General features: G+C 45.9%; 1 protein-coding gene across 1 annotated transcript in view; it reads right to left on the bottom strand.

Annotated features, from left to right (window-relative positions):
* Positions 1 to 15,000, bottom strand: part of LOC119574352 (golgin subfamily A member 4-like) — a gene marked incomplete in the record, with an annotated part of 119,056 nt that overhangs the window by 102,108 nt on the left and 1,948 nt on the right. Inside the window, 1 exon segment of the mRNA XM_037921555.1 lies at positions 3,805 to 3,911. Within this exon segment, the coding sequence (XP_037777483.1) occupies positions 3,805 to 3,911 (107 nt within the window).

Here is a 15,000-nt window from a genome sequence, read left to right as displayed (position 1 = left end):
TGGAACCTTCTGCCACAGATGTCGCCATAGTTCTGTACCTAACCTCCAATGCCCTAGAGTGAAGTTTGCTGCTGGCTGCCCTCACACACATGCATGCTGCTCACTCGGCAAAATTTCCATTTCTTCCAAGCTGTAACTGGTGCTTCAGAACCTACTAAAGTTGCACGTTCTACTCCTCAACTCTGAGTATGAGAAGTGCATGCCTCCACTAGTCCCTGTCCCTGCTAATGAAGGTCTTCCTCCCTTCGACTTTTCAGAGGTCTCCAGCTATTGCCTGAAGTTTTATAGGATGAGTGGGCCAAATTCTCCCCCAAACAATTTCTTTCTTCCTGCTCTGATAAGCCCAAAATGCTATAGACAGAAGGATGGAGGTACTGACCACTTGATCTGAATCATTAAGCCATAATCTGAATCTCCAGGAGCAGCCCTTTCACTGAAAAGGAAAGATCCACAAAGAGAAGGCTTCCAACCCTAGCCTCACTTCAACTCAACCCAGTTTGGCTGGGTGCAGAAATTGTAACATTGGGTCTCCAGAAGCATGGACATATGGGTCACTCCCCTCTTTCAGTCTCATCTGGATAGATCCATCCCCAGGTCCCTCCTCTTTGTCAGTAGGCTATCAAGCAACATGACTGAGCTGGAGACACAAGGTGTACCTCAGTTGTGTGAGCTGTTTCTATTACTGCATTTAAACTTTCAACTTCCAAATGACAGATTATTTAGGTGTATCTGTCTTTGCAATGGTTCTTGGCTTGCATTGGTCGACCTCAAGGATGGCTATTGGCATATTATTGTTCATTGATGGTTTCAATGCTGCAGGGGAAATGAGTTCTACTGGGGAGCCAGGGAGGTTACCCAGTTGGAAGAGGATGGCTGTCCTGTATTGCTGCTGCTCAGAGCTCAAGGATAAGTCAGATATGTTAAGCTGAGTCTTGTCTGGGCTATGACCATGAGGGGAGCCTAGCCTGTGCCGACTAATGCAGACTCGAAGAACGTGTGTCAGCTTGTGCTGACTCAACTCAGCTGAGAAGCCAACACATTACCACTGTACTAGCCTGGAGGTAGTTCTGTGTTCCAGATCCCAGGTCTTAAGTAAACCAGGAACTATGTCAGGAAATCAGGAAGAAGGGAAGCCTGTTTAAGAGGTCCAATCAAGAGCACCACAAGGTATGTGTTGTTGGTGAGTTGCCAGATCTACCTGCTTATGATTAATTAAGGAGAGGCTGCTGGCTGTGGCTTAACCCACCATATGATGTACGCTACACATAAGTTGCATGCAGGTTGGGTGGCTACAGCTGCTACAAGCTTGCCATCAGTCCAGTAGATATTTACAAACCTGCACCTGGTCTGTTTAATAGTTAATGGTTAAAAGCAAAATAAACATGCTAGACATTTAAGGTCATGCATATCTATAGAAAAGTACAGTAAAGGGTAGTGAAGAGTGGTTGAGTTAGTAGTTGGTTGTTATATGTTAACTAACTAGATTAATAGTGAGAAGGTTAAAGATGGGTAAAGGAGTTGATGAGTGAATGGGTTAAGTAAGGGGATTAGATCAGGTGAAGGATGTGTATGCGTCTGAGGAAGGCGAACAGGTTGTCAAAGCAGAAAGTGTAGATTCTGTAAGGATGTCTGATAGGTTGGGAGGTCAGTGAAGGGAGGATAGGTGAGGAAAAGCAGAGGTACAGGCTGCATCAAAGCATGGACAGGACAATAGAATGTGTGGAACTGAAAGAGAGACAGTATGTAATTTATTAGTGCAGAGACACTTGGGGTTCACATGTATATCCAGGAGGCAATGGAAGGGATAGAGGGGATGGCAGGAGGGTTAATGTAGGTGGAGCTGGAGCTAGGGGGGATGGTTTGTGTTGGGAGGGAGTACGAGGAAGGGGTGTAAGGCGAATATGAGTAGGATTTATATCAGCAATCACTTTGAGTGTAGAGGGAACGGGAGTTGTGGAATTTGAGGGTGGATGAGGGGTTTCAGTGTCAATTTGGAACTCAAGTAGATAGTTTTTAATATCTCCAAGAGTTTCTGTAAAGGAGCTGGTTGAGGAGTTTTGTGAGACAAAGGTTTCCTTATAAGGGGTGGAAGAAGAGACTGAGTAGAGGCAAAGGTAGGTGATAGGCGAAGGGGTGGAACATTTAGTCTGTCTGCTGGGGGGGTGGGGGGGTAGAGGGGAAGGTGCTGCAGTAGAGATTGGAGTATCTGTATTTACAATGACAAAAGAATCTGACTGAGGAAGGTAGGAGCTAGAAGTGGGGAGGGGCAGAGCAAGTGACATTATTGGAGTAGGAAGTAAGAGAAATACCTCATCGATGTGCTTCTTGTCTGGCTTCACACAGAGTGAGGCCAAGTCTGAATCTGAGACTTGCCACCTCAGACTCAAACTCGTAGATGAGGCAGCCCATATAAAATATATTATGGGGGCCACCACAGTTGGCACATGTGTATGACTGTGCAGGGCAGTTTGATTGGTTATGACTAGGTTGAGCACATAGAGGGTATCTACCTGTGGAATGGCAGTGTTTGGCAGGATGCCCTAAACGCCAAGAATTTTGACACCGACAGGGAGGTGGTTACAGTCAACAGGGAGAGATTCTCCACCAATGTAAACATTAAAGGGAAGGTTTTACAGAAAGTAATTTTGGCAATGTTGGTGGGTTCTCGCGATGACCTTTAGGAGGAATGGAGTAGCTTTGTACTGATATCATGTAAGTCTTCTCCACAGTCTGACCAATTTTTCAGAGCCCATGGCTCCCTTAGGCCGTTCAAGGTTGGCACAAAGTCAGCCTTTCATCCTTTCCACATGCCTCTCACACCTTAGAAAGTGGATAGGAGAAGGGGTTGGAGAAGGGACTGAAATTAAAAACTAAGACTGGAAAAAGACCATGCAAAATTGGGTCCCAGTCCTCGCCTCCTAAGTCCCCCTACGACAACAACAGGCAAGGGATTGGAGGGGGGGGGACGTGGTCTGGTACTGATACAACTAGCTATACAGGCAGAGCTGTACCTGGACATACGTTCTTTTCCTCTTTCTAATTTGTAGAGCAACTGTCCCTGAATAATGTTCCACTGAGCCTGTTTCTGGCTGCCCAGGCAATAGGGGTCAGAGTTTCGAATCTGACCTCTCACATGCACTCGTCCTCCTACATCTTTGGCCATCTGATGCCTTGGTCCCCCCTTGCTCCTGAGGCAGGATTTGTTGTCAAGAACAAGTTGACGAGCCATGCTGTAATCATACCTGCTCCTTGCCCTAGGAAATGGGTATTCTCAACTGTGACTCAAGCTCAGTTTATTATACACTGCTCCAGTGCCATCTGGCGTAATTTGCCAGATGGGAGATATTATGAGACTGATCAGGAAAAGTGGGCAAGAGACAATCAGATGAGGGCCATATTATACCTTTACCCTGTAATAACACTCCCCATTACTTGGATAATCGTAAATCAAATTTAAAATTACGTTGTTCTCCATTGTTTCTGCAACCTCACTCTTGCAGTTTACAGAAGTACATTTGATACAATTCTTTGTATTCCGAATAGCACCTCAGGTTCCCTTCATTCCCTCAAGTTGCTTTTACTGTACAGATGATAAAACGTTATGGTTATGAATGCCTCAGTCTAAAAGGGTGTCACACATGAAAACTCCTTTTTCACAAATCAAATCTTAGATCTTGTGGACATTGTAAACTACGTACATATCCTTTCAGCATGCTTTTGTTGGTCTCTCAGTGATTGGAATATTAGAAGGAAAAAAATAATTCAAAGGTTTACATAGCCTAGAAAAAAAATTAACATACATACACATTAGCATTTTCCAATATTGATAATTCTTTTGAATGTTGATTATGAATTAACTCGAGTTCAGCTTGCAATCTTGCAACTTCGATTTCTGCACTCCGTAATTTAACCTGTAAAAAATTACATTAAATAATCAGGCAACTTTCATGTATAAATATTCTGAATTAGGGCCAACTATATAAAAAGGGAGAATCAGTCAGTCCTGGAAACTCAGAATCAATCAATTCCAGGACTTGACACCCAAAATCAGCTATCCAAACACCTGACTATTAGAATTAATCAGCATTCTTTTTTTTTTTTTTTTTTTTTTGTTAGAGTGCTAACAAAACAAATTTTAATTTAATGTTCATTTAAATTGTACAATAATAATAATAATAACAATAATAATAATAATAATAATAACAATAATAATAATAATAATATTACATAACCCCCCCCCCCCCATTCCCTTCTTCTTCTCTTCTTCTGATGCCCAGTGTGGGGCGGGTCATGCACACAGACAGGTTCCCAGTATGAAGTGTCTCACGCTACTTACAATGTGTCAGGATGCTACACTCCTTTACTGCCTGTCCTACTGGGTTTGGTGAGCAGCCTCTGACGAGTGTTCATGGGGGAGGCAGGGATATGAAATGACAGGTAGGTAGCAATCCACAGTTTATTGCAGTCCACAGTTTTTAGTGACAAAACAGGTCACGTCAGGGAAGGATGGTCACTTCACACACACACAAGCACAGGTGCAGCCACAGGACTCGCTCACGCACTGCCTCCTTTTTTCGCACCTCCCACCAGTCAGTCACACTCAGGCAGCCAAATACTGCGCCGGAGTCTCGCGCTACCCTGCGGCAAGCCAATCATGCAACAGTGCAGTGGAAAGGACCAGTGATGTCCATGGCCATGCGTGGCCGTAAACCGGCCGCCGCAGCTTCTCCATTGTCTTCTTGATCCCTAGGTGGCCACTGGTCTTCCCATCGTGTATTTCTCTCAGCAGTTCCTCATGTCGAGATAGTGACACCACTATTAACCACTGTTGCTTTCCAGTAGTAGTATCCAACCAACTCCGCTGTAATATGCCATCCTGCAGGCGCAATGCCTCCCACTGATCTATAAGGCACTTGGTGTCTCAGCTTTCTGGGGATATGGCCTCCCACTGTGGCCATTCCTTGATCTCTTCAAGCCACTGAATAATTGGTGGCAGATCCTGGTCCTTCTGCTGGTCTTCCCTCCACCTCTTGTCAGCGTCAGTTACACTCTTACTAACTACCAATCGCCGACAGATGATCTCATGATCACGACGAGAGTTGTGAACACAGTCAGGTTCACAAGGACGGCTGCTGAGGCTGTCAGCATTACTGTGAGGATGTCCAGCCCAATGCACGACCTGGTAGTTTTAAAGTTTGGTTTTGATTCCATTTGTTACAATGGATATTCTTGGTGTGACATACTGTCTGTTTTGATTTTGCTCACGTGTGTCAGCTGCTGCTGACTCGGCTGAACCGAGTCCTTGCCCGCCGTGGTGCCCAGCCACAGCAGTAACCTCCAGGCGACAGTTGCAACTTCTCGCACCTGGGCGGGGCGTGAACCACCAACCCCTCGGATGAGGGGCCGACACGCTACCACTGGACTGGCCCGGAGGCTAGACATATATGCATATAGTTGTATTGTTCCAACTTCCCAAGCCATCTTACTAACTGGCCCTCTGGTTCCTTCAAGGTCTTTAACCATCTCAGGGTAGCGTGGTCTGTACGGATGGTAAACTGCGCCCCATACAGGTAGTGGTGGAAGTGGGCGAGTCCTTTCATCACGGCTGCCAGCTCCTTGCATGTGACACAGTAACTTTTCTCAGGCTTGGAAAACTTTGAGCCGTAGTAGGCTACCACGTACTCCTGACCGTCTTTGAGCTGTGGTAAGACAGCGCCGATGCCTTCCTGGCTGGCGTCTGTGTCCAGGATGTAGAAGAGGCTGGGGTCTGGGTATGGTAATACTGGTGCCTCTACCAAAGCTTGCTTCAAGGCTGCAAAGGCTTGCTGGCATATCTCGTCCCACACAAAGCTAGCTCCCTTCCTACTTAGCTGATGCAGTGGCTTGGCTATGGTGGCAAAACCTTGCACAAATCTCCTGTAGTATGTGCACAGCCCCAGGAAACTTCTTAACTCTGTTACATTCCTTGGTATTGGCCAGCCTTCTACTGCCGACACTTTCAGTGGGTCCGTCCGCACTCCTTGTCTGCCCACCACATGTCCTAGAAATGGTACTTCTGTATGGAAAAGGTTGTATTTCTTGGGACTGAACTTTAAGTTAGCTGCTTTGAGACGATATAGCACCTCTATCAGGCGCTCCAGTTCTTCCTCAAAGGTGTTCCCAAAAACCAACATATCATCCAAATATACCAAGGCCGCCCTCCACTGCAACCCCTCCAGTACTCGTTCCATTTGGTGTTCAAAACATCCAGGGGCATTACACAGATCGAAGGGCATGACATTAAAGTGCCACAGCCCCTGACCAAAAGAGAAAGCAGTCTTCTCTTATCTTCCTCTGCCACTTCCACTTGATGGTATCAAGACTTGAGGTCCAATGTGGAAAATTATTGAACCCTAGTGAGCGCATCCAGCGTGTCATCAATGCGAGTTAAGGGGTAGGCATCGGTAACAGTGACGGCGTTCAGAGCTCGATAATCCACACAAAAGCACTTGCTGCCGTCCTTCTTGGTCACTACTACCACTGAGGAGCACCATGGACTGTCTGAATGCTCTATAATGCCAGCTGCCACTATCTCCTGCACTACGTGCTGCATCTCCTCTCTCTTTGCTGGTGGTACTCTACGGTGTGGCTGCTTGATGGGAGGACTTTCACGGGTGTAAATGCGACGTTTCACCATCGAGGTGCATCTCAAGTCCATATCCCCCTGGCTGAAGACGTCTGCATACTCAGTAAGCATCCTCTGCACTCTTCTTGCCTGCTCAATAGTAAGATGCTTGATGTTCTGCTGCATCAGGTCCTCCACGTGGCTGGGTACTGCTTCTTCTTGCACTACTCGCTTGGCCTCCTCTCCTTGTCGTGCCCTCGGTGTGTCCTGTGCTAAAACGGAGGTGGTAATAGTGGTTGTCACAGGGGACAAAGTGGTATTAGTGGTGGAAGTGGGATATGTGAGTCTGGCGACTGTGCACGTGGCTTTATCCCTAATGTGTTGCCTGCTTACATTCTTACATTTCCTTCCTTGTTTCGGCTCTACCCGCACCACTGGGGTATGTTCTCCCAGGATCAGAGGTACCTTATGGCCTTTTGATGTCATCCTTCTTCTCCGGAGACCCACACATGCCTCTACACATGCCAGGTAGTCCAGCCCAAGCAAGCAGGGATCCTCCGTCTCGGCTACAAATACTGGCAGGCATTCTGTCACTTTGCCCACTCTAAGGCTCACCCTCACTGGGCCTCTCATTGCCATATAGTCACCAGTAATGCCACATAATTTTTGGTTGGCCTCAGGGACAACATGGGATGCAACCAAATCTTCCCTGACAAATGTCACCTCTGATCCAATGTCTACCAACATCTGACATCTTATACTTGCTGGGGCGACATGGTGTCTTGCTGGGCAGCTGCCCCTGCTTGCAGCTGGATCATGTTTCCCGTCACACTCTGTTTCGGTCATTGGCACTCCTTAGATGAGTGACCCTCGTCACTGCACGCTCAGCAACAAGATTGTAAGAATGGGCGGCGGTAATCCTCCATCGAGTGAGACCTGCTGGCACCCCTGTTATGCTGGTTCCTCCGGTGTCCCTTCTGCCCACATGTCCAACAATTGCCTCGAAAACCATCTGGGCTTGCTCTTCTCATGGAGGGAAGGGATCTCTCAGCCTGGGTTCTCTTTACTTGTATGTGGCGGGGGCTACTTAGCATCTCTCCCCCAAAGAGAGGGGTAGGGTAACTAGAATTGGAGTTGAGTAATTTGGCCGCGTGCGCCAATGCATCCTGCATGTTGTGCGGCCCTGCTTGCTTCACATGGACCTGAACCTGTTTGTTATACAGTGCGTCCACAAAGCTGTCCTTTGCCAGCATATCAATGGTCTCTTCCATGGCCATTGGATATGCCCCCGCACCAACACCTCGATATCCTGTTCCAGCTGCGGAATCGGCTCGTCCCGCCTCCTTGTCCATGTCTTGAGCTGAACCCGGTACACCTCTAGTTGCTGGCTATGGCCAAGGCGGCGTTGCAAGGCCCTCGCAACACAGGTATACGATCGCATCTGGGCAGCAGTTCCAACACCTCCAAAGCCGCACCCTTTAGACTAATAACAAGTTGGTATATCTTTTCGTCATCGTCCCAGCCTTGCCTCCTAGCTGCAGCCTCAAACTGGGCCTCAAATGCATTCCATGAAATCTTACCATCATACTCAGCTAGTCTCTTGTCGATTGTGGCCGCCCATGCCACACCTGCTTTTCCAAGCTGGTCCTTTGTTGAGGGTGAAGGGGAGAGAGGAGGGGAAGGTGGGCCCCTCATTCAACAACGTGTTGTTGAGACCAGGAAGGTAATGCCACTTCTGGCCAGTTTTGTACCTGTAGTGCAATGTTGCATTCTACCAAGCTTCCCCCTGCATTGTTGCCAAGACTGCCGAGGCCCCTTCAAGCATGACCATCTCTTGACGACAGGCCTCCACTTCCCTTGTCACTTCTGCCAGCTGGTGCCTCATTACCTCCAGTGGCTCTTCCACTTCCCTCTTCACCTCCTTCTTGACATGGGCACAAGCGTCATTTGTACAGTCATTAACCCGTGTCTCCATCTCATCCAATTCCAGCTTCATTGCATCCTTTAATTCGTGCATTGCCTGTAGTTGCTGTGCTCTCTTTCAGTGACTTGTGCTGCCTGCTGTTCTATTGTCTTACGAGTTTGTGACAGAATCCGTACTATTGTCTCCAAATCCACCCCTCCTGTGCCAGGGGATGGTGGGGGTAGTTTGCCTGATGCCCCGCACGCTGGACACTACCTGCTCTCCCGCCATTTCCTGCGTGCCTTCTGTCCTGTCGTCTATGATATTGTCAGCCATTGCGTTCCACCGGTGCAAAGGTATCACTCACTGTTCTCACTATCAACCTATAGATACCACTCCTGACACCAGTGTCACATAACCCCCCCCCCCAACTCCCTTCTTCATCTTCTCTTCTTCTGATGCCTAGTGTGGGGCGGGTCACGCACACAGACAGGTTCCGAGTACGAAGTGTCTCACGCAACTTACAATGTGTCCGGATGCTGCACTCCTTTACTGCCTGTCCTACTGGGTTTGGTGAGCAGCCTCTGACGAGTGTTCACGGGGGTGGTGGGGATATGAAATGACAGGTAGGTAGCAATCCCCGGTTTATTGCAGTCCACAGTTTTTAGTAACACTAATAATAACAATAAAGTAGGTGTTCTGTAAAAAAATGTTTAATAATTTTGCCTGTACTTTTACTGACAATTCCCTAGTATAAAGCGATTTTAAATTGGTTGAGTGGTCACTGAAAACTGTGAATACTGTTAGTTCATATTACTTTTGTTACTCTAATACCTTAAAATCATAAAAAAGTTCAAATTTTATGTTTTATGTGGCATGAAGATATGACAAATAGTTTGTGTGCATTTCAAAAGCAAAAACTGCCACCAAACCCTCATGGGGACTGTGCTGTAATTGGGGAAGGGGGATAAATTTGATAAAGCTGACATAAGGCCTTTTTTGTAGCATTTATGAATCCCTAGCACTTTGATACACTCTGATGCATGTTTGCCCTTTATGAACACATTACTGCAATCTGTGCTATCTTTTCCGGTGGCAATTAGGATGTTGTGAGAACCAAATCCTGTCTCATGATCGGAGAAGGGTCACACCGCTAAGCTCTGCTCACTCCTGTGACAGGCTAGCTGTTTTATTAGATTTTTTTCGACTGGGTACTCAGTATTTTGGAATATATCACAGATAGCTTTTGATATATTATGATGGGTTGCGGTGTGTTATAAATATCTAATGTGAGTACGAATGTGCATTAAAATAACCAAGGTAGGAGAAATGCATCTGGCAACTCAATGTTTACCACCTACTCAAATCCTGTCACATGCGAGGTATTGCACAGACTATAACTGTTGGAAAACACGGCTCTGTTGAAATATCTTTTCGGTTTGTATTAATTCGTCCAGGAACGCAAGTTAATATATTCTTAAATTGAGAGGCATGTAGAAGAGTGTGAATGGAAAGTATAGAAAGTAAGTGTAAGTGTACAGAAGTTACCAAGGCTCAAGGGTCAATACTGCAGTTAGCTGCAGTATTGTCTAGATAACAATCCCACGGTTCACGCTAAGATTCCAGCCCCGGGCGCACCCTTGTCATACGTTCCCTTAAATTATCCCATATACTTTATATTTTCTCTGCACAAAAGTAGTGTCAGGCAGAAACTGACATTTCGAAATTAGATTCTTTTAATGGAATTTAGACTGAAAGCTGAGGGAATGCATGATTGGGTCTAAAGTATCAAATCCATCTTTACAATAAAAAAAAACAAGTTTAAAGCAAACAAAAATCCAATATTTAAATACACTGAACATTAAAATGCAGAAAAAATAAAACTAGTCTCAATGATTAAAATATCACGAACACAACCTGTTAAAACCACACAGGGTAAACTATAAAAGGCTTAAAACGAGATTTTTTAAAAATCGCAAAGGAGAGCACATCACCTTATCAAGATTAGAGGAAAAAAAAGTGAAAGATGCCACCTTACCGCTCATACCGTTACGGCCAGATCAGGAACCCATTACAAATGCCGAGCCTCACGGCTAAAAATGCTCTCCCCCTTTGACCTGGCCTCGCCGTGTCCCTCATCTGCTGTGTGATTTACCACCCCCCACGAGCCCCCACCAAACAACTGCTACTCAGCCACCTGACCCACACCACTGACCTTCTGCGCGTGCGATACCCGTCATGCAAGATGATAATATGTGGTGATTTTAATGAAATAGACACCTTCGACCTACAAAATGAGCTCCACCTGTAACAAGTAGGAAACTTTCCCACTTATGAACAAAGAACCCTGGATTTGATCCTTACTGATTTACATGACTGGTACTTGCCTCCTCTACCGTATTCTCCTGTCAGCTGCAGCAGACACGTATCAGTGTCCACCGTCTCTCAGCCAAAGCAGACCAAGACCAGGAAATACAGGCCACTCACACAGTCCTCAATCATACAGTATGGGCAGTGGATTTACTCAACACCTGTGGACTGAGGTTCTTACTGCTGTTGATATAGAGGACAAGTGACACTACTATCTCTCAACCGTCACTACGGCTTTTCACCGCTTCTTTCCTGAAAAGTCACACAGTACACACCCATTGGACCTGCCTTGGATCACGGGCTGCATCAAACGCTGCAACACAGTCATCAGGGAAATAAAAACAGCCAAGAAAACCTACCACAACAAACTACAACGCCTGCAGCCCAGCCACTGGTACGGAAAAGTTCGGAAGCTGTGCGGCATTGCAAATCGGCTGTGCACGTTTCCATGCACCAGCAACCTTACCCCCAGTGAAGCAGCAGAGGCTCTCAATGACCATTTCGCCTCAATTTGTCAGCAGCTACCCCCCCTGGACACCACCCGCCTCCCCGCCTACCTGCCGGCCCACTCACTTGCTCCCACAGTCAGTCAGTCCCAGGTGCTTCAGAAGCTGGGGAAAATCCGTGTCAAGAGAGCCACCACTCCCCTTGACCTGCCAATGCGCCTCATCAAGGAGTTCGCTATGGAACTTGCCACTCCTCTTACTTCCATTATAAACGCCTCATTGCAACAGTCTAAGTGCCCATCACAATGGAAGACCGCATTTGTCACCGCCATCGGGAAAACCCCAAGCCCCGCCTCATTCGGCGAACTTTGACCCATTGCCATTACTCCATTGCCCAGCCTGCTGTGTGAAAGCTTTGTCGCCGACTGGGCTTACCAGGACCTCGCGCCCAGCGTTGACACTCAGCAGTTCGGCAACATGCGCTCCTCTTCCACCACACACTGCCTCGTCAGCTTCTTCAACTTCGTCCACGCCCACCTCGACAAGCGCAAATCCTCCGTCACCAGCATCTTCATAGATTTCAAGAAAGCTTTCGACTTGGTGGACCACACTACGGTCATCTCAAAAGCAGCAGCTTTCACGGGCATCAGGGAGTGCCTCATCCCCTGGCTGGCAGACTTTCTCTCCAAGAGGCAACAGGCCATGCGCGTGCAGGGTCAAGTCTCCAGCCTTCTGCCACTCACTTGCGGAGTCCCCCAAGGGACTAGAATGGGCCCTCTTTGCTTCCTAGTCATGATTAACGACGCTCTCCTCGATACCGAGCATTGTTGGAAATACGTGGATGACTCGACCATTGCCGCCACCATTGACAGTTCCTGCCCTGACCTGTGACGCAGTTTAACTTCTCCATCAACCCCGCCCCCTCGCCCATCCTCACGCTGGACAACCATCCACTCGACGTAGTCCGTTCCACCAAGCTGCTCGGCATCACCATCGACGATAAGCTCTCCTGGACGCAGCACGTCAGAGACATCGTAAGGTCTGTCTCGTACAGGCTTCACATCGCCTCAAGTCCCTTGGCGTTCCACTCCCGGAGCTTCAGAATATCTACAGGCTATTCATCCTGCCTAAATTGACCTACGCCTCCCCCGCCTGGTCCCCCTCCCTCACCGCCACCCAGCTGCTACAACTTGAGAGGGTGCAGAAAAGGGCAGCCAAGATCATTTTCGGCCCTGTCTATACCAGCTATGACAGCGCCCTGGCTGCCCTAGGCCTCACCTCCCTCGCCACTCACTACTCAACCTCACTGCAGCAGTTTGGTCTAAAATTGCTGTGCCATCCACGCCACCGTGACCTGCTGCCCCCCGACGCGCCGCCGCCTCGCCGGGCCCTATGCGCCGCCAACAAACTGGTACCCATCAGGGCCCCCACTGACCTCTACCACCGGAGCACAGTACCCATTCTAGTCCGACTCATCAACGAACACTAGTCCATATATACTTGTCCAATCCTAGCTCACCTGATTTTGTACTTGGCTTTTGTTTATCTGTTTATTTTGTTGTTATTGATTGTTAGTTTACTTTGTAATGTGTTGTTTATATGTTTATGTATATATAGTTTGTCTCTCTATCTGTATTTCTATGTATATTTTCAGCCTCTGGCTGCATGAAAATCAATAAACCGATTATTATTATTATTATTTATCTTCCTGGACCCTCTACTGGCATTGGCAGCCTCGTGTTTGTAATAGAGAAGGGGTAACTCTCCTATTCTCAGGTTCCTCCGTCTTATGGTTGGAGATTCGACTTCAATATGAATGTCTTCAAAATTATTCTGCAGCACTATGATATAATTTTACAGGTTCAAAAAATCAACGAAAGGCTGTGTCTTTTGATTTGTTGATATAATTCAATCAGGACTAGTAAATTTATGTGATCATTGGGATTACCTAGTTGTCTGAGTCGGACGCATATCCCTCGTAGTGGATACGATAAGATACAAAGCCTCATGTAACTGCCACTTTTCATATGTAAGTAATAATAATAATAAAAAATGTTTTGACTGAATCTGAGAAATACATTTGAAAGTTTCCACAGCCTTGTGAGGTGAAAAGTGGTGTGTATAAACGATGGAAGTTGCTAAGTAGTCAAGTACTTTTTCCATATTATTAGAAGCTTCCACAATGTTTTGCCTGTAATCAAATATTATAGCTTTCTATTGACTTTTTATGTAATATCAAGAAAAAAGACTTTGTAAGTCCGTAAAAAAATCGATGATATCGTGTTTTGTACTGACCATGATACATGAAACAATGTATCAAAGTGTTGGGGGTTTCGGGATGCTACAAAAAAAGCCTAAAATAACAGAAACAGTCTGTGCATCGTAATACTGCGTATTTTTTAAGATCATATTTTGAGGTTCAACAAACAAGAAGAGTAACCTTAGACATTTACAATGAAAAGAGAAAAATACTGAATGATCTCTCCCTTATACAAAGGTTTCTTAGCTGGACCTGTATATTATTTTTATCTCTCTAAAAGGCACTGAAATTATACGTAATTACTTATATTTATCAATGAGTTATGAGGTAGAATCAGAAACACATTCTAGTATTATTTCCTATGCATAAACTTCGTATCACATACCTCGAATATAATGGGCCCCATAACTGGACCACCCTGATCTAAGCAGTACCATTTTTGGGTAAGATTTCATTTACAATTAACTAATTAATTCATAATTACGATATCTATATTACCGCATTACTATAATGGATGGCCAGATATATCTCCTTACTATAATGGATACATATTTTCAACCTTGATGTTATGTAATTCTGATGGACATCTTATCTAAGAGAGAAATAAATTCTGTACGTGAATGCTGCCAAATCTCGCACAGAAACATAATTGTGTTTCATACATACCGTCAATTCCTTAAGCTGGTCATCATCACCATTTGTGTTCATCATATTTGTCAAAGGAGCAGGCGGAAGGGTCATTTGGTCCATGCGTAATATTGCTTCCTGGTACCTTTGAGTGTGTAAAAACGTTATACTTATGAAACGTATCTGACTAATACTTCCAGATGATTTTAGAGCTTATTATGCTCAGGTATAAGAATAGGAGTGTCATAGAGAAAAATAAAATGTAAGAACTAACAACTACTCTATTAATTTTAAAGGTTGTACAACATTTCTAATCTATTTTATATATTTCTCTAATATAAAAAAAAATGTCTCTTCATAGAGAGAGGAGCAAGAGAGAGAGAGAGAGAGAGAGAGAGAGAAGAGAAGAGAGAGAGAGAGAAGGGGAGAGGGGAGAGAGAAAGGAGAGGAAAGAGAGAGAGAAGAGAGGAGAGAGGGAGAGGAGAAGAGAGACGAGAGAGAGAACGGGGGGAGAGAAGAGAGAGAGAGAGAGAGAGAGAGAGAAGAGAAAGATGAGAGAGAAGAGTGAGAGACGAAAGAGAGAGAGAGAGAGAGAGAGAGAGAGAAGAGAGAGAGAGAAGAGAGAGAGAGAGAAAGAGAGAGAGAGAAAGAGAGAGAGAGAGAGAAAGAGAGGAGAGAGAAGAGAGAGAGAAAGAGAGAGAGAGAAGAGGAGGAGAAAGAGAGAGAGAGAGAGAGAGAGAGAGAGAGAGAGAGGAAGAAGAGAGGGAGAGAGAGCAGAGAGGAAGAGAGA

The sequence above is a fragment of the Penaeus monodon genome, chromosome 6, assembly GCF_015228065.2.
Source record: "Penaeus monodon isolate SGIC_2016 chromosome 6, NSTDA_Pmon_1, whole genome shotgun sequence".
Classification (NCBI taxonomy): Eukaryota; Metazoa; Arthropoda; class Malacostraca; order Decapoda; family Penaeidae; genus Penaeus; species Penaeus monodon.
Note: the sequence above shows the minus strand (reverse complement) of the source record. Positions and strands in the feature narration are given on the sequence as shown.